Source organism: Myripristis murdjan, chromosome 5 (genome assembly GCF_902150065.1).
Source record: "Myripristis murdjan chromosome 5, fMyrMur1.1, whole genome shotgun sequence".
NCBI lineage: Eukaryota > Metazoa > Chordata > Actinopteri > Holocentriformes > Holocentridae > Myripristis > Myripristis murdjan.
Genome location: NC_043984.1, coordinates 21,167,162 through 21,186,352, shown reverse-complemented (window position 1 = coordinate 21,186,352; position 19,191 = coordinate 21,167,162). Strand labels below are relative to the sequence as shown.

The 19,191-nt window shown below is 40.2% G+C and overlaps 1 protein-coding gene across 2 annotated transcripts; it reads right to left on the bottom strand.

Annotated features, from left to right (window-relative positions):
• Positions 1 to 5,205: 5,205 nt before the first annotated feature.
• suox (sulfite oxidase) lies at positions 5,206 to 17,460 on the bottom strand. 2 transcript variants are annotated; one of them, XM_030050885.1, is made up of 5 exons: positions 17,329 to 17,460; positions 12,628 to 12,698; positions 9,029 to 9,212; positions 7,768 to 8,040; positions 5,206 to 6,859 (listed from the first exon to the last, which is right to left on the bottom strand). In XM_030050885.1, the coding sequence occupies exons 2-5, from the start codon at positions 12,684 to 12,686 to the stop codon at positions 5,636 to 5,638; spliced, it is 1,740 nt and encodes a 579-aa protein (XP_029906745.1). In that variant the 5' UTR covers positions 12,687 to 12,698; positions 17,329 to 17,460; the 3' UTR covers positions 5,206 to 5,635. The 2 variants fall into 2 exon arrangements, with proteins under 2 accessions (XP_029906745.1, XP_029906747.1); XM_030050887.1 differs by lacking the exon at positions 17,329 to 17,460 and adding an exon at positions 16,720 to 16,876.
• Between the last annotated feature and the right edge of the window lie 1,731 nt (positions 17,461 to 19,191).

The window sequence follows — 19,191 nt, the reverse complement described above, 5'->3', positions numbered from 1 at the left end:
GCGGGGATCATGACTAAAGAATGAGACACACAAGAGCAGCCAGATGAGCGCATACCAGCACGTCTGTTGTTGAAACTGTACAGCTGTGCAGTGGCATTGTCGAGCTGCAGCAGTACAGGAACTGAAAGGCTGTAATAATGCTGTAGTTTAACGCATGGTTTGAGTGTTAAACGTCTTGGGCCCTCACGGAGGACGTAAAGTCCCCGTGACATTCCCATCATATTCCTTCAGTAACCTTATTGTTGACCTGCTGGTATTTTCCATGCCTGTAATCACGGGCGGAGGTGGGAATTAAAGGTGCACTGCTCCCACCCCAGCTACCCACATGGTAAACATGTCTACCCATCCGCAGCTTAAAATATTGCCAAACATTCATAACTGATCAATTAGTGAACATGTACCTAACTGAAATGAGGGATCCTGGACCCTGCCCTCTTACAATCTGAGTTTTACCCTCCTTACATTTCATTTGGAGGATGCAGTTTTGTTTTATTCTACACAGGCAAATCGAGCCAGCTTTTACTGCTACTAGTTAATAGTAGCAATGGCTGTGCCTTTTTATAATTTTTTTTCCAGTTTTGTAGATTTCAGCTATCTTGTTTCAAATGTAGAGTAGTGTGGAATAAAAGTACCAGATATGTGGAAATATACACTAAAGGAGTTATTTGAGGGGACCTGGGCACTCAGTGCCCTTTTTCTTCCAGTATGGCCCTCAGACTGTCCAAAAAATCCTAAAGGAGCCATAACCTTGTTGTGATGTTTGTATTGCATAAGTACAAAATATGAGATAGGATTGCTATGGTTATTTTTCACTGGGGAAAGGAGAAAACCTGCTACAGTAGCATTAGGTGCACAGCTGGTCTCAAGATGCCAAAGGAGTGGTGTGTTGACAGGCGTGGTGGATGGGTAACATCTTGCTCCCCTGGTCACCTTCCACCGTCTAAAACACAAAGACACGACATGCACATTGTGAGTTTGAATAAATACTTAGTGTCAAGGCCAAGAATTCACCAGCAGCAAAAAAAAACTACTTTTCAATATCTGCCCATGGTGCCAGGTGGATTCTAAAATTAAAAAGGGGCATCTACTATTTTATCAGGGAAACTGTCTTTATAGTAGATTTAGAACCTAGTTGCTAACCTGCCAAAGTATCCGGCAGGTTGGTAATGTCAGCAAAGCTACAAACCACAACTAAAATTCATTAGCATGGTGTCATCCATCCACTTTTAAAAATTCACCTCTATGTTTTATTCTTGTTTCACGAACAGCTGTTTGTAGTATGTACAGAAATCACCCATTATAGTGGGACAGGTTTTAGTTGAGGCTGATGTCTTTGTAGCTTCACAGAATATTCTCACGGGAGCTCAAAGTGACCTCAGTCCAGGTCAGAGCTGCACAAACTGCACATTCCTTACTGTGCAACAACTTCACCACACACTGCAGGCAAATGACCATGTAAAAATGAGCTCATAATTTTAATGCACTGGCTTGCATTTAACACAAATGTGATAGACTTCTCTGATTTACTGAACAATAAAACCAAGAGTCAGCTTTTTCTGCACATTGTCAACTGTATGTCTAATTATGGTGACAGCATCACCATGGATACTAGGAACAGAAAGAGGAATGAGCAATAAGTGGGAGCAGATACAAGTGTTCTAATTTGGGTACGGCTGAGCCCCCCAAAAAAGAATTTGCTGATCACAAATTGGTTTTGCTTTCTGTAACAGCAGCTTTTTTTTTTTTATACTCCTCTGAAAATCTGAATCACCACTGAGCCCAGAGAAAATTATGTATTGTGTAATTGTCAAATGGAGCTCTTTGGAAAGATATGAGGACCCTTATCCAAAATATTACAAAATATAAAGAATGCGTTAAGGAAAGGATTAATACTGATATTACAGCTCTCCTTCTTGTCCTGCATTTGTACTGCCAGACAAAGTTGTAGGGGTGGGATTAACTTTAAGGTGGCCTGGAGGGGGTTCCATGGGTTCCTAAGATTTTGTAATTGCATCATTGTATTGTCTTGACGGACCGTTGTTTTCTCTCTCTGTATTAAAAAATTGATAACAAACAAACAGACAAAAAAAAAAAAAAAAAAAAATCACAAGGAAGTCTGGAGAACCTGCCATCATCTATCTGAAACATCAACCAGCAGCATTATTGATGTACTGATCGATCCAAACGTGTAACAATCTTATCAATAATTAAAAATTTTCTACTTTTGCACCAGTATCTTATTTTCTCTGATGGATTTCATAAGTCTCTTATTCAAAAAAGGAAAGCAGAAATTGGTCATTTACTTTGCTGACTTTGCTTTCCTTCTTTCTTTCTTTCTTTCTTTCTTTCTTTCTTTCTTTTTTTTGGCTTCGATCCTCCCTGCGAGTTGTGCATCACGGCAGACGTACTCATACCAGTGTCACAATTTGGTGGCCAAAACAAATATAAATAAAGTAAGAAAAATCACTGATTTCCTTCCTCAAGTTATATATACAGGATGATATAAACATTTTTTATCTGTTCACCACAATTGTGCTCACCACGAATTTAGTCAGTTGTGAGTCAGAAGAGAAAAGGAGCAGAAAGATGAAGCATAGATTTATTGGTCTGCCATACAAGTTTCCCAGCACATCACTGCCCATGAGATAATACAAAATCAGCCCTAATAAAAATGTATTGATCATGTATGTAAACTAGTGGATCATATCTAGTATTGCCACCTAAATAATGTCTCTCTTCTGTTCTTTCTGCAGGTAGTGAGAAGACTGTGCATAAGTACATCTGTCTCAAATGGTATAGTTCTTCATTTACACAGAGCAAGTCTAGCATCTGATAATAAAACAGCAAAGACACATGTAGTCCGCGACTGAACATAATCCATCCTTATCAATCACAGCTCAGACGTTTTGCAGTCGGCCCGTGAACCGTTAAGTCCTGAGGATTATTGATGATATGTTTTCTACTTTGCCTTGGTTTTATTTGGTTCTGTGATGTTTCCTATCAGTTCTACGTGGTTCTCTCCACTGTGCTCTCATGTCAGCTCATCAGCCACACTCCTTTCGCATCCCTTCCTCCCTGCTGCTCACTTTCCTGCCAGCTGGAACACCACCTCTCTTTCCAGGAAGCTGTCCCAGCCTGTTCATATCCTGCGTCCGCTCTTACCACTTCTATGAATTATTGAGTAAGAAGAGATGAAGCAAGCTTTCATTTCTCTTTTCAAAGTAAAAAAAAAAAAAAAAAGGATGGTAAGATACTGAAGTCAAATAAAATAAAATAAAGTTTTTTGTGCTGTATAGAGGTACGGGCTGAGTCCTATAGTCAGTTGTGGGAGCCCTCAGCTCTACTGGACTTTTTTTGGGGGGTGCATCTGACTTACTGCTCCTTTCTATAACGTACTGTGTTCCTGACTAGTGCTAGTTTCACACATCCTGCATGTGACAGATGATTAGATATACTCTTTGGCAATTATTTATGAGGATTTTTTGAACAAATGTAATATTTGGGATGCAATCCAAGTCGTTAGTAACAGAATGCACCATGTAATTGACAAAATTTTAATTGGATGAATCTTTGCAACTGAAAACTACATATTTAGATAGGGAAAAAATGACCAAAAATATTCTGAGCTCATGTTTGTCAAAGAATTTTCAAAAGAACAAAAATCAGATAATCCTGTGATATTTTTATGACTACTTGAGGATGGCAACACTTTAAAGATCCCAGAATATTTGTGCTGCACCTGGTTAGATTTTTTTGATCTTTCTTGAGTGTAACTGGGCCAGTGCACCAGAGTGCATGTACCTGTTCCACCTCATACAATGTTTAATCAATCAATCAGTCAATAAAATTGTAAACTACTGCTACCATAGTGAATGTTTGTATGCATATAAATGGAAGTTTATAAAATAACATGTAAAAAAAACATAAAAATACATTTGAAATTATGCATATTATTTATTCAGGTCAATAACATCATTATTAAACAATAAGACAAATTAAGACTTTAAGATGTTCAAATTTAATGAACACTTAACTCATCTTGGCTTCCATAAAAAAACAAAAAACAGCTGTCATTAATCATGGTCATCATGATTCTGATAATTATGAAACAGACCTTAAATTATCTTTTGACATCCAGGGGATAACAAGAGGTTTGATAATTCTTCATACAACCTCAGAACGATCTCTTATTTGACGATGGCTGGTTTTATTATCCAACAACTCATACATAGTCATCACATTTCTCAATTCATAGGCTTGCTTTAGTCCTGCAACTCTGTTTGGTACACAACAGACTTTCACAATGACTGCAGTCAAGCATGAGCTGGTTATTAGTAGCTGAGCGTGAAGTCATTATGTTTCACTACCGTGCATCAACAGAGTGGAAAAAAACTGAGTAAGAGCCAAAATGCACTCACAGCAAAGCTTAGAAATGCATCACCCAACATCGTGTTGATGCTCCACATTCTTTAAATTGCGAATTCCAAATGACTGGATTTTCAATTTTTTATGTGCACAAAATATATCTGTATTTAATGAATACTGTCTGGATATTTGCAATGTGCCTTGAGCCAATGAGTTAAAGCAACAGTGACGGCATTCAAGTTAAGCAACTAACTCGCCAAACAAACGAAAAAATATTCATGCATTTTTAAACAATGCATTATAGGTGATCAAACGGCATTACAGTGTTATAGAAGAACTCTTTTTCTATTCCACCTCAACCACCTTGTGCGTACTTTCAGCAAGAGCTGCGCAGTTTTCTCTGTTCGGAAAAGCTCCAAAAGGGTTAAATATTTTGGTTTCCACAACAAGACCAAATGGGGCACACTCAGTGTTTAAATTACTCGAATTCCTCCAAAATAAACAGATCCGAACATCCTATGTAAAGAGCTTAATTATCATTAGATCTGAAGTTACCCCACTTAATATCTCTAATTAAGAGTCAATTGCATGTTTAAAACCAAAAAAACTCAAACAGCCCCCATGTAAATTAAAGAACATGAAGGTGCTATAAAAGCTTAAAAAAAAAAAAAAAAAAAAAAAAAAAACACGGAATACATTCTGGTACCTGAACATGTCTGTATATTTCTGTAAAATGTTCCTTCACTTCTTAAAATACCATTATATCTCAGTTTCATTACAGCTAACATTTTATTCTGTAAAAATATAAATTGTGACTTTAAATTTCATATATATAAAATATCACAAAAAATGAATTGCTTTAATTAATTAGCAGGATTAATAAGGTCAACATATTACAAAATAGTACTTCAATGTAAATAACGTGGACTCAATTAACTGGAATCACATTTTTGATCAAAAGTGAATTATTAATAGACTGAGAATCATGAAGCAGATACTTTATGTTTCATTTACCCTGGTTGTGTACTTTGCACCGCTGAATTTTACAGTAATTTTACAGGAAACAATGCTGCAAAATGAGTGTATCTGTGTAAATAAAATCCTTTTATATCTGTCAGTCTTGACACATCAATGTTGTGCCTCAAACAGGCCTCACAAAAGATCTTTCACGTTTCCTGCTGAGTCTTGATGAGAATATGAAATCCAGTCTGTGACAACCGGGAATCAGGATTATCCCTCTATATGCTGAAAGGAAAACCAGCCACTGAGTCTATTCCACCTCTTCATCTTCTCTGATCTTAACCTTCACTCTGTGCCAGGCATTACTCAGCACGCCACGCAGGTTCCAGATGGGCGGGACTGAGTCTGGCTGCATGTTATAGCTGTTGTCCACTGCCTTGCAAATGATCTCCATGTCTTGAGTCTTGGGAGGAAGAGGGGCAGTGAGCTCCCACAGCTTCCAGGCCCAGGCTCGTCCTGGTGGAGGAGAGGGTGGGGGCGCCTGTCCCTTCTCACTGCTCGTCAGCTGGGCCACATGCCACGTTTTTCCTCCATCCAGAGAGACATCCACGCGTACGACCTCCCGTCCGCCGCCGCTCCAGGCGTAGCCCTTCACTGTCACCTCTTCTGCACTTCGATCAACCACAGCGCCATCAGCCGGCTGGGTGATAGCGGACTGGATGGGCAGCTCCTGGATGGCCGGGGCAGACTTGAAGTCCACTGTATCCCAGTCGGTGCCAGGGGAGAAGCCCTTGTAGTCATTCTGCTGCCAGTGGCTGCTGCTCTCCTCTGCACTTACTATGATCTTCCCCAGCCACTTCACATTGCGTGCTCCGACTGTGCCCGGCACGACAACCCGGACAGGGTAGCCATGGTCAGCAGGAAGATCTTCGCCGTTCATTTCATAAGCCAGCAGCACGTCACCTTCTTCACTCACTGCCTTGTTTAAAGGGATAGAAGCTCCATAGGTGGTCCCCGTTACGTCTTTGTCCAGCCCTTCAAACTGCACGTGGCAAGCCCACTTGGCCACATCTGGACTGTAGCCTGCTGCCAGGAGCACATCTCTCAGCTTTGCTCCGCCCCATGTGGCATTACTGATCGCAGCAATCCCCCAATTGAGTCCTTTCACCTGCTTGACCTTATTCATCTCAGAGCGACGGTTACCTGCACACTGCAAGGTGGCAGTGATAGTGTGCTTGGGAAATTTTGTCTTTAAGTCATGTAAAGACAGTGTCAGCACCCCTCCAGGTAGCCCTTCCACATGTAGCTGATATGAAGTGGGGTCCACGCGTGGCACTGGCAAGTGGTTCCTTTTGAAGAAGATAGCAGAGGGGGTTATGAAACTGTCAGAGAGGATTTCAGGTGGCGGTTCAGCATTGAAGGGCTTGAGGCTGTTTACACGTAGGACGGGGTGACGTTCAGGGTCAGAAGAATAGGGGTCAGAAGATTTAACAGGGCGCTGCTTCCTCCGGTCCTCGGGACTCAGCTCACCAACCTTGAAGTAACCACAAAAAACACAATTTTACTAGTAGGCCACATAGGGGGAACACAAGGCTGCAACATTTTCAGATGACCCACAGACTTTTCTCCACACCTGAACTAGTCCAAAACACAAATGAAATGCTCCTTTCCTTTGCTGCATACCAATCAAACGTCCCCATTTTGCCTGCAAGCATATAAAGCAATATTTTCTCCTGGGTTTTCTATTGTGTTGTGCTGGTGAGGTTACATGAAATTGAGAAATAAAAACATCAACCAATAGCTCTCACTGACCACTTGAGGGAGTGCCAGTATTTTGCATACTCGCAATGGTTTTTAGTTGGGAAACTTCCCCTTTCCTTATGATTCAATTTTTAAGACAGGACAAGCTCTAACTCTACACAAATCTATCTAATGTGGCAGATGTGTTGTTATTCTATGCAGCATGTACCAAACAGTGTTTGGCTACAGATTTGGATGCTGAAAAAAAAGTTTAGGAGTCCATTGTGAGACTATCTTGCTACATAGTTTGTGACTCCTATCTGATTCTATCTGCAAGAACACACCACTTTGACAAACTGTTATGGTGTGAAAACGGGATAGAAAATCAGCTGAAGTGCAAATCAGCTGAGGTAAAGCTACAACGCAGCTTGGTGAACAAGTGGTTTTATTTCTAAGGGACTCATTCTTTATACTGTAGTTCACTGAATAAATGAATGAATGACTACACAAACAAATGTTGGGTCTCAGTCATGGTCTTTGTGTGTGTTGAAATTGGTTAACATCATCTGGATTTTGCTATGTGGGCTTTGCAATTTGATTTTGAACATGAACTTTTCAACCTGACACAAAGGGAAGGCAAAGCTCAAATTGTGATAAAGGTTCACATCTTTAGTTATTCATCATCACAAACAGTTGGCCCACCTTGTATTCTGCGAGGATGTCCAACACATGGTCCTGGTTGTGTACAGCATACAGCGCCCAAAAAGGTTCAAGGTCACCACCTGCTGCTAGCAAGATTTTATCCCCACCAGGATGCATGGCCACAAACTCAGTGATGTCGTAGACGCTGCCCTTGTAGGTGACCCACACGCCATTGTCCAGAGAGGAGTGCTTGGTGACCTCCTCCTGGCTGAAGATGGGAAGATGGGAGTCCTTGGCAACTTTTTGCACAGCAGTGGTCGCTGCTCGCTCAGCCTAAACCGGAGGAGGGACAGGTAGCATCAATTTTGTGACCACTCAGAAAGGACATTTAAGGGAAATAGCCTAAAGACTGGGAACTGGAATCAACTCATCTGCCTTCCAGGAAAAAAGCTATACATCTAAGAGAGTAAATATTTCATAAAAACTAACATGTGGGACTGTACAACATTGGTTGAAGGGTGATTCTGACTCATTTATCAACATACTGTAATCATAATTATTTGTCACAATTCTTAGTCTCAGTTTTGCAAACAAAGTACTCTACTTTTAGTACCACAAATCAACATTTGCTCTATTTCTAAAATGTAACACCACCTCAATTTTAAGTTTTCACTCTCGGCTTTAATGTCCATAAAAAGTCTAAACCCCCCTGATTTATTTACCAATGTCAGACACTTAGTTTTTGTCCTACTGCAGACTCCAGTAAAGTACATTAAGCAGTCACCGTCAGGCCTTAATGAAGGTCTTGTGACTAAGAACTATATGCCATATAACATCATAAATGTCTGATTAGCAAAACCTCCAGGTACAGTTGGGTGATTTATTGATGTTAAGAGTTATATTGTGAATGAGATTAGATACTGTTTGGAAAGTTGGATACTCTAATATCATGATATGGAATAGGTTTTTGCTTGCATTACAGTTGCATTACAGTAAATGGACTGTTCCAGCTGTTCTACTATTTGCCTCTAACTGCTTGTTCACCATATCCACATACGATTGTTTATCAAAAACCTCTTATCTAATGAAACCACCAATAGTCATCAATAGTCATCCCCACAACATCACAATGTTAATTTTGAGGCGGTTGGTAAAAGATATTGTAATATTTGATTCTGTCCATATTGACTAGCCTAGTATTAAGTTTTGGGATGTCTCTTTCCCGTAAGAACCTCAAAACAACAACAACTCTAGCCTTGACACAACAAATGGAAATTAAACATTGATTGGACTGTTATTAATGATCATACTTCCTTCTAACCTTGCTGTGGTGGAGGCCATATGCCAATACAGCACCTGTTCCAGCCAGCAGTCCTGCCAGGGCATGTCTCCAGATGGGACTGCGGGCATGCTCGTACCATTTCCATGATCTCTGCTCCTCGCTGCTGCTGCTGCTGCAGAGCCGAACGGCACACGGTGCTATGGCAGGGGTCACTTGGCGATGTCTAAGAAATGGACAAAAGACGAAATTTAAATGAAGAGCAGACTTAGCCGAACATTAGTTATGGAGTGAAACTGAGAATAATTCTATACAGCATGAAAAAAAAAAAATCAATAAACTGGAAGTGTGCACATCTATCAAGTCAGAGTATTTGTACAACAAATAATAATAAAAAAAAAAAACTGTTGTTACAAAGACTGCCAAATGAATTACTATTATTTACGGAGGATGGGCATATATTGGTAAAAGCAAAAAAGCAGTGTCACTTCTGTATTATCATACTCAGTTCCCTACAGGTGTATCAACATTCTTGGTAAACTCAGATACCCTGTATGTACATATTTAATTAGTCAAACATGTAAATCAATAATAGACTAAATTTGGTGCCAAACCTGCTCAAGATGGCTGCCACTGATGAAAGAAAGAATTTTTAAAGGGTTTACTACAAATCATGTATTATGTCAGTCGTATTAAAACAAGTTGTTCTGCTCAAGTGAAATGTGAATACAAAAAAATGTGGAATGTATAAACATAGTTTCGTGTACTCTTTGTGCAGTTTTATTTACTTCACTTTTTTTAATTGATTGACCTGATAAGCCTGGAGGGTCAACACAGTGGCTTATGTGTTGCCTTTTCACCTTAAGGGCTTGGAAAATAAAAAGATCCAATTCAACTGTTTGGGCTGATCGCTTCTGTTTGCTTGCACTTTCAATCAGTAGCCTTTGCCATGTGTCTGACTTTTATACTGAAGTGTTCATTTTACATTTTCCCCTCATGATGAGTGATGGAATTTTTTTTCATATCTTCACTGCAGTTATCAGAACGATGCTGAACAAACAAAACGGAGACAGAATGTGTAATTCAGAAGCTGCCAGATAAGGAAGCTAATGATTGTCCTTCCTCCTGCTAGAAAATGATTAACTTGTAGAATGAAATACTCATCTTGACCATGCTCTGACTACATAAGGCAGTCAGGCCATGGCTGAATATGTCTCACATGGAGAGCAATAAAGTACATACAATACATCTGTTGAGACCTGAATGCCATAATGGCTTTTATAAAATTGAGACCTTTGACTGGGTGTGGCTGGAATAAACAAAACTCCTTCGATGTCATTGTCTGAACGCTGTCACTGTGTCAAAGCACACTTCAGATATACAGTGCATTCAGACCCCCTTTGCATTTTTCACTTTTGTTATATTGCAGCTTGATGCTACAATCATTTAAATTAATTTTTTTCTCTCATTAATCTACACTCAGTACCTGATAATGACAGTGAAAACAAAATTGCAAATTAATTTGCAAATTAATTAAAAAGAAAAAACTGAAATATCACATTGACATAAGTATTCAGACCCTTTTCAACAACACTTGAAATTTAGCTCAGGTGCCTACAATTTCTCTTGATCGTTGCTGAGATGTTTCTACACCTTGATTTGAGTCCACCTGTGGTAAATTAAATTGACTGGACATGAATTGGAGAGGTACACACCTCTCTATAAAAGGCATCACAGCTGACAATGCATATCAGAGCAAAAACCAAGCCATGAGGTCAAAGAAACTGCCTGCAGAGCTCAGAGACAGGATTGTTGCAAGGCACAGATCTGGGGAAGGCTACAAAAAAAAAAAAAAAAAAAAAATCTGCTGCACTGAAGATTCCCAAGAGCATAGTGGCCTCCATAATACTCAAATGGAAGAAATTTTGCACAACCAGGACTCTTCCAAGAGCTGGCCGCCCGACCAAACTGAGCAATCATGGGAGAAGTGCCTTATGGCCCTTTTCCACTAGTGTCTACTCGGCTCGACATGGTATCAGTGGTTTTCCATTACAGCTGAGTACCACCTCGCCGTGGGTGGAGTCGTCATAGCAAGGCGGCGCATCGTCCAGCTCCCTCTGGATTCTTTGGGCTGCCACCAAGCACAGAAAGTCTCCACCTCTTCATTTGACCGCTGTAGCGGTTTGCTTGCCATTTTCCGACTTTGCCAACTTCAGTGACGATCAATGCGCATGGTCGCTGTTGCCGTTTTTTTTTTTTTTTTTTTTTTTTTTTTTTTTTAAATGCCAGGTTTTGTTTTTGTGCAGGAGTCGCTCTTGTCACTCCCTGTCCAATCAGTTGCCTGCACGGCGTTTACGTCACATTTTCGGCTCGACTCAGCTCACTTGGAACCCCGGCTGAGTAGGTCCTAAAATGGGACCTGCTACCAGGTACTACCACGTAATGGAAAAGCTCTCAAACCGAGTAGAGTCGAGCCGAGTAGGTACTAGTGAAAAGGGCCATTAGTAAGAAAGGTTACCAAGAACCTGATGGTCACTCTGACTGAGCTCCAGAGATCCTGTGTAGAGATGAGGCAAAGCTCCAGAAGGACAACCATCACTGCGGCCCTCCACTGATCTGGGCTTTATGGCAGAGTGGCTAGACAGAAGCCTCTTCTCAGTGCAAAACACATGACAGCTGCTTGGAGTTTGCAAAAAAGCACCTGAAGGACTCTCAGACTGCGAGAAACAAGATTCTCTGGTCTGATGAAACCAAGACTGAACTTTTGGGCTTTAATTCCAAACGTCATGTCTGGAGGAAACCAGGCACCACTCATCACCTGCACAACACCCTCCCAACAGTGAAGCATGGTGGTGGCAGAATCATGCTGAGGGACTGTTTTTCAGCAGCAGGGACTGGAAGAGTGGTCAGGGTTGAGGGAAAGCTGAATGGAGCAAAGTACAGAGATATCCTCAATGAAAACCTCTTCCACAGTGCTCGGGATCTCAGACTGGGCTGAAGGTTCACCTTCCAACATGACAATGACCCTGAGCACACAGCCAAGACAACACAGGAGTGTCTTAGGGACAACTCGGTGAATGTCCTAGAGTGGCCCAGCCAGAGCCCCGACTTGAGCCCTATCCAACATCTCTGGAGAGACCTGAAAATGGCTGTCCACCGACGGTCCCCAACCAACCTGACTGAACTTGAGAGAATTTGCAAAGAAAATCCCCCAATCCAGGTGTTCAAAGCTTGTTGCGTCATACCCAAAAAGACTCAAGCGTGTAATTGCTGCCAAAGGTGCTTCAACTATGTACTGAGTAAAAGGTCTGAATACTTATGTCAATGTGATATTTCAGTTTTTTCTTCTTAATAAATTTACAAAAATTTCTACAATTCTGTTTTCACTTTGTCATTATGGGGTACAGAGTGTAGATTAATGACAGAAAAAATGAATTAAAATGATTGTAGTATCAGGCTGCAACATAACAAAAGTGAAAAAAGTGAAAGGGGTCTGACTACTTTCTGAATGCACTGTATAAAAAGGAAAGGCACTTAAGTCACAAAAGATCTTAAAAAGCTTTCTGGAGTCACAAAACCTAGAAAGGAGGGAAGCTGTGACTTATGACTTTCAGTGATAAGCCGCCATTTTATTACCGTACCTCTGAGTCTTGAGACAGCCAACTCGAGTCAAGCTTTGGCAGTGTTTGAGATGCAGCATTGCATTGATGTTCTGGGGAAAAATTAAGAAGAAGGACAAAAATCATCTCACTGTTGTATAATTAGCCTATATCTGTTTGATTTGAAATATCACAGAATTATACAATATACTCAGGTGAGCGCAAATTAAAAGTGTGTTCTTTTTCCCAACAGTCTTTGAGTAAACTTCACTCTGGGTCGTCCAATACTGCTAAACCCAAGGATTTTATTAGCAGTTTTACCGTTCTGAATTTCACCACATATGCAAACAGATCCCTGAGTCTCAGCTTGTGTTTCTGAACATTGCCTAGATTAGACATTTTCAAACTTTTTGATGGTCTGGAGCCACAAGTTGACTTTCATTAAGTTGTAAAACCACTCACCTACCCCTAACCCTAATGTGAAAAAATATTTTTGTTTGTGTAAAATTGTGTAAATGTCATTGCTGAACACAAATAGATTCAAAGTGATAAGATTAAAACATGTTAGATGGATTCATTATCATTCATACATTGTTTTGTACTGTAATAATTTCTAGGGACTTCAATTAGTGATATTAAGCTATTCCTTATTTTGCTGAGGACCCCTGGGGGTCCCTGGACCCCACATTGAAACCACTGGTGTAGATGAATGTTAACGCCTTCTCTAACTGCAAATGCTTATAACAATACAGCATCACATGTGTTTAAAATCACAGCTGGTGTGCTCTTTAATAAAGGAGAGAACACTTGAAGTAGTCTTTCTTTAGGTTCTAATAATACTGCAATATGGAAAAAAACAGTATACCAACCATGTCAAAATTGTGACTGTAGGCTAATTCAAAGAATATGGGGAAAGTACTCCTTCTTTATACCTCCTGGTTACATATCATTACCCCTGTGTAGGCTATTTTAAACTCTGAATGGTTAGGACTGTTGGCAAGCAGAAAACAAGGCCTTCCTGTCTCCTTATTAGGTCATTAGATACAAAGTGTTGGGTGTTATGGGTTAAAAAGAAACACTTCAGTTCTATCCCTAATGCATGGACCTTTGTTTGCCAAACACAACAGTGTCACCACCGCTAGAGACAAAACTAAGTGTAGCGAGAACAGTGTAGTCTGAAAGAGTTTCTGTTTTCTGCACAACAACACACACAGGGAGCTGTACAACACCGGTAGAAGCTCTCATAATAAAATGTGAACACAGAACATACGGGAATATGCAATATGGAATAATTTTACAGCCTATCCTACGGGACAGACTGTAAAAACAGGGACACGTGCACATGTTTTAGCAGCATTGGGACAAGCAGTGTTCCCCATCACATTTCATAGCTCGTTCACCAAATTTACTACAGTCTGTTCTCACTTCACGGTCATAATATGCCTCTGTTAAAAGGGACCAATTGGTTCCTCAAACCTCATGCACTCCTACTAATCCGACCAATCAGCAGCTACTTCAAACATCAACAACAGGCCAACCAGCTCAAGGGGTGTGAACCGAGAGGGGTCATGCTTCAGTTCAGTCAACTGCGGCTTCAGAAGTCTCTTCCCTGACCATTAAAACGTTGAACGATGTGTCTTTCGATAACGGTATCCCAACCACCTCTGGTTTGTCCAAAATACAATTACATAACCAGATGAAATTTACAGCAGCAGGTCATACTCTGATGAGCTAACCTTAATAGACAGAGCTTCTGTAGACAGTGCCCTGATTTGGTTGGCAAGAGGAAAATGAAGTTGTGATTGTAATTCAGTCTACTCCAACCTGAAGCAAGGCGGGGCAAACTGTGTCTAAGCCTTAGAAAAACATCCTTGGGCATGGCAGCAGCCTTTAAGATTACATTCAAAAGCTATCTGCTGCGTCAGTGCCACCAGAGCTTACACAGTCTAATGAAAAGCCTGCAAAATAACACCTGGTTGATTTATTATAAAGCTAAGAATGCACTCCAAAACAATCGCTGATAAAAGAGCACATTCCAGCTTCAGTAAATTGAAATTGAAAGTAAACTGAGTGTCTATATACTCCAGTTTCATAGTGAATGTTGTACAGTGCTAGTAAGCAGTAGATGGAAAAATTTAAACCAATTAGATGATAGCATGTTTCATAAGGTTACAGGTCACTGACAGAGCTGCAGATCATGTGGCAAAAACTGCATGTTAATGATGATTTACATCTGCCTTATCATTGTCTGGCGCTTATCTTGGATGTACTTTCACTAAGGCAGCATGCTGGTCAGCAGGCAAAGCTCAAGAAATGCTTGCAAGGTGAAGCAGTCCTGCCCCCGTTTTTGGCAAGACCCAAATTAATGTTTAGTTAAAGCCACAAAAACAGCACAGGACATGCCTGCACCTTGTGCCTCTGACATTGTGGGCCGGTGGGCGAATTAGGTGACACACTGACACAAAAACTGCCCTGTGCTGGTTGATTATTACTTATTCTCCACCTTCTATGTCTCTCCTATCACTTGGCACAATCAAGTTTACGTTAAGTCACCAAAATATAATTGACACAGGAGAGGGGAAAAAAACTGCAGACGTAAGACTTCAATAACATGTATGTAACGTGCAGAATGAAAAAATAATAAATTTGAGACATGAGATATGATAAAACATGCAACATTCTTTTTTCCTTTATTTAACCAGATAAAACTCATTGAGTTTAATTCACTGTTATATATTAACCTTTTAATTCAAGGTTACTATATATATAGTAACCTTTTAATTCACTGTTTAAATATCTGTTCTGGCATTTATTTCTTATTAGCGCATATCAAATCAGATAATGTGTGATATGCATGTGTAAACAGAATAATTCAAAGAACTTGTAATTGACTTTTTTCTTGTCTTTGTGTGTCATCAACTTGTGAATTTGTATAGCGATATCTGAAAGTAAAATTTTGAACCCCTTTCCCCTGTGTGTTAAAAAAGGTGTTTTTTGGTAATATGTGGTCATAAATAGATGATTTTCAAAACTTTCCACCAATGGGATTTCATGGGACTTTTTCCCTCACTCAGGACAAACTGAGGATACAAAATCAGTTGAGTTTGCTTCTCTTGCAATTTGTCCTAGGTTGACCCCAATTTTGGCCTAAAATTACTGGACTATTTGACACGCAATTTTGAGAAACTGGGATGCAGGAAGTAGGTGCCACTGGACGGGGCCCTTGTGTTTGCCTGAGGCAAAATGAGGAGCTGGCAGAAGAGCTGTAGGGTGCCCTCGCTCCCATTACAGCACAGGCAAAGCACAACAAAATACAACAAATTTTCTTAGCATCTGTAAGGTCTCCCATAAATGAAATAGATTTTGTAAGGTCTATATATTCATGCACACCCCTCACAAAAAGAGGTATAAAAACAAAGCCAATCTATATGGGACAGCTTAACTATTAACTTGTGCAGATTCATAGCAGAAGGTCAGTGAACTCTTAAACTTAAAACGGCCAACTGCAGTCAGCATGTATCTCCATACTGAAAATAAAGTATGTGAACAGATCGATGCATGTTGGAAACACAGACCCATAAACACAGATTTGAAGTAGGCGACAACAGAAAGAAACAAGGTTTTATGAGACAGGTACTCATACCCTGTGTAACATTTCTCCCACTGACACGTTTGTTGCAGACAGACAGACAGACAAACGGGGGCTTGTTTCATGGTGTGATTGTGCTGAATCTGGTGATATCAATTGTGTCGCATGTACTGGCAGCGAAAACCATCCAGAAGTATCTGAGTGGGCTGCAGTCTGTCATTCAATCTGCTGTGAGGAGAGAAAACTGCAGCACACTTGTTACTAGGAGAATACATTAACACATGAATGATACCACACGGTGGTATGCGCTGTCACGGTGACAGGACGAGCGCCCCCTGGTAGTAGGCTCGTACCAGGTGGCTATGGACATTTGTGATCAACACAGAAAAAAAAAAAAAAAAAAAAAATCATTACACCCTTCGCTCTATATGTCGGCCACTTTTTCAGAATGTTATCTTATTGCCTTCTTATTATCTTATTGTAAAAATACTTGTTTTATTAATTAAATACAGCATGAACTAGGCTTCATGTAATCTTATACTCACTGTCGGCGGCGCAAATCCGAGGTGAGAAACAAACGCACAAACAGCCTTGACTGCTCCTTATAGGAGTGGTGAGGAGCAACTCAGGTCTGTCCTGTCTTTACAGCAGGAGACGAGCAGAAGGCTCAAAATCTCAGAGCTGCTGCGGTCGGCTGAGCCGCAGCTGAGAGGTGGCCAATTTACACCGCAGCTAATTAACGAAATCAATATAAACAAAGCAGCAGCATATGTGTGTTTTCTCTTGAAGTTCACGGCAGTCACAGCTCTAGGTATTTGTCTTTACCGTTTGACTGTATTTTTCAAGTTTGAAACTACATTCACCCGCATTTGACAGCATCTGCAGCCGCCATGAGTGTTGTTTGCAACGCTGGTCTTACATTTGGTTAACTCCAGTTTAAACAAACAAAAAGAAAAAAACAAACTGAATGAAACATGACACTCGTGTGCCAGCTAGCAGCCTCGCCGGTATTAGCCAGTCAGCTAATACCGCTGGTCTGTCGCTGGTCTGTTCCACAGGCCCACTGACGTTTGCTCATAAAGGCAACCAAAACTAACACTAGTTTATCTTTTAGCAACCAAATTTAAAAAAAAAAAAAAAAAGAAAATACCCACCTGAGTTGTGCCAAACCCCGGAGCAGACTGCAGAGATGCTCTCCTCGATGATGAATCTGACGCAGGTCCCTACGCGTTTTACTGCGAAAAAAACCCACACGTTGGAACGGGGACCGCGAGGGGCGTTCATGGATAGCTCGGAAACCACACTACACTGTTGGCAAGAAAATTCACTAGTGCGCTCTCATACCTTGGTCGACCCACCACCGTCCTTCCGCTTAAAATCCCGAGGGACAAACAGACTGTATGTTGCAAAAGGTTTTTTAGCAATACATAACAGCACGGTGAAAACATAAATGTATTTGAGCAAGAGGGCTGAGGAGCTTGGCAGAGATACACACAAACATTCCCAAACAGTCAGTCAATTACACACAAGCTAAACACAGCAATAATAACTCTGGTATCTGTTGCCTTCTAGTATGTTTTAATATTCATGTTTAATAAGTGTAGATGCTATAGGATGAGACTAAATGGCCAATTAGAGTCCCAGGCTGGAAAGATGAAAAGACAAAGTTAGACTGATATTTCAAACAGATATCTATGTCAGTATGTCAGTATTTTCTTGCAGTGAAAATTAGAAGGAATCACACTATATTTCTATCATCCACTTTGTTCAGAGCCGAGAGATCACTAATATTTTGATTCCTTATATGCTAAAATGCCCTAGACATTAGCAAAATATCTCCACTGATTCTTTTACATTTTACATTTACATTTATTATATTTCAAGAAAAGCTTGAATTCATTTTTTGTCCTTAACAGAGTGCATCCTTATATGATGTGTTTAGTTTGATACTACATAATCAAGTTGTATTAATAAAGGTTTATGTCATAGGAAAAACAGTGTAATCTGAGAACTACGTTTTCAGGTTTAAGAAGATTAAGCGGATTTTTCTTGTGATATACAATCCACATCAACTGCAACATGTTCTTCATCAAGTTATGGTAATATAGAGGTTTAAAATTGTATATTTAGGTTTGACTGCTGAACTTCAGTGAACAAGAAAACAAAGCAGTGGTTTGGGGTATGTCCCTCATTGGGTCTCAGTTTATCATGGCTAGGATTCATTTTCCACTGGGTGCACTTTCTTTTTCCTGGATTTCCATTTTCCTTTACCAGCAGTAGTTTAGCTTCATAGCACTCACATTTTCTTAAATTTATGGACAGCAGCTTGAAAACCCGTGAAGCCACTTGCATCTACAATTTTGTTTTGTGTCTGCTGTCACAATGAGGTATGATCTTTCGGTGCTTTGGAGGTGATCGTATCACTGAAAGACAAACTTTGAGGTCAAATGAGAGGGGATGTGGATTTCAGCTCTAACATGGATTACTCTGAATATAAAGCAATATGAAGTGTATTCATTTTTTATGTATTTATTTTAACTATTCATGTATATTTAAAATAGAACTGTGGCTGAGGAGAGTCTGTGCCTTGTTTAGACTTTGACAGCGTGGACTTTGCCATGTTTGGGGAATCCAGACACAACATAACCTTCTGTACATTCGCATGACTGACCTGCTGTGTTAACAAAGGCTCCTGTCTGACTGTGTTTTGGCAACAGATGCCCCTGTGATAGCCAAAAGTGTCATGTTTTGAATCCAGCTCTTTTGGTAGTGTATTGTGGAAGTAATTTATGTCAGTAAGTAGTTTTTTTTCCTAGTGTGTGGTTGCTGTAGGTGCTCAGGGAAACCTCTGTCCTCTCAAACCGCAGTTAGGGAAGTGCACGATGTGAAATGACTCAGATTATTCCACTCACCCTTAGGAGGAAGCACAAGTGATGCATCATTATACATTTGAAATAATAATATATGATCAGCATGAAGACAAGATGAAACTATACTAAATTAACCTTTTAGCCGGG

Bases quoted from the DNA above. Each gene is read 5' to 3' on its own strand.
- suox (XM_030050885.1), bottom strand. From the start codon at position 12,686: ATGCTGCATCTCAAACACTGCCAAAGCTTGACTCGAGTTGGCTGTCTC. The intron at 8,041-9,028 runs GTTAGAAGGAAG...CCTCCGGTTTAG, and splicing joins ATGGCCTCCACCACAGCAAG to GCTGAGCGAGCAGCGACCAC. The intron at 6,860-7,767 runs GTGGGCCAACTG...GGTTACTTCAAG, and splicing joins ACATCCTCGCAGAATACAAG to GTTGGTGAGCTGAGTCCCGA.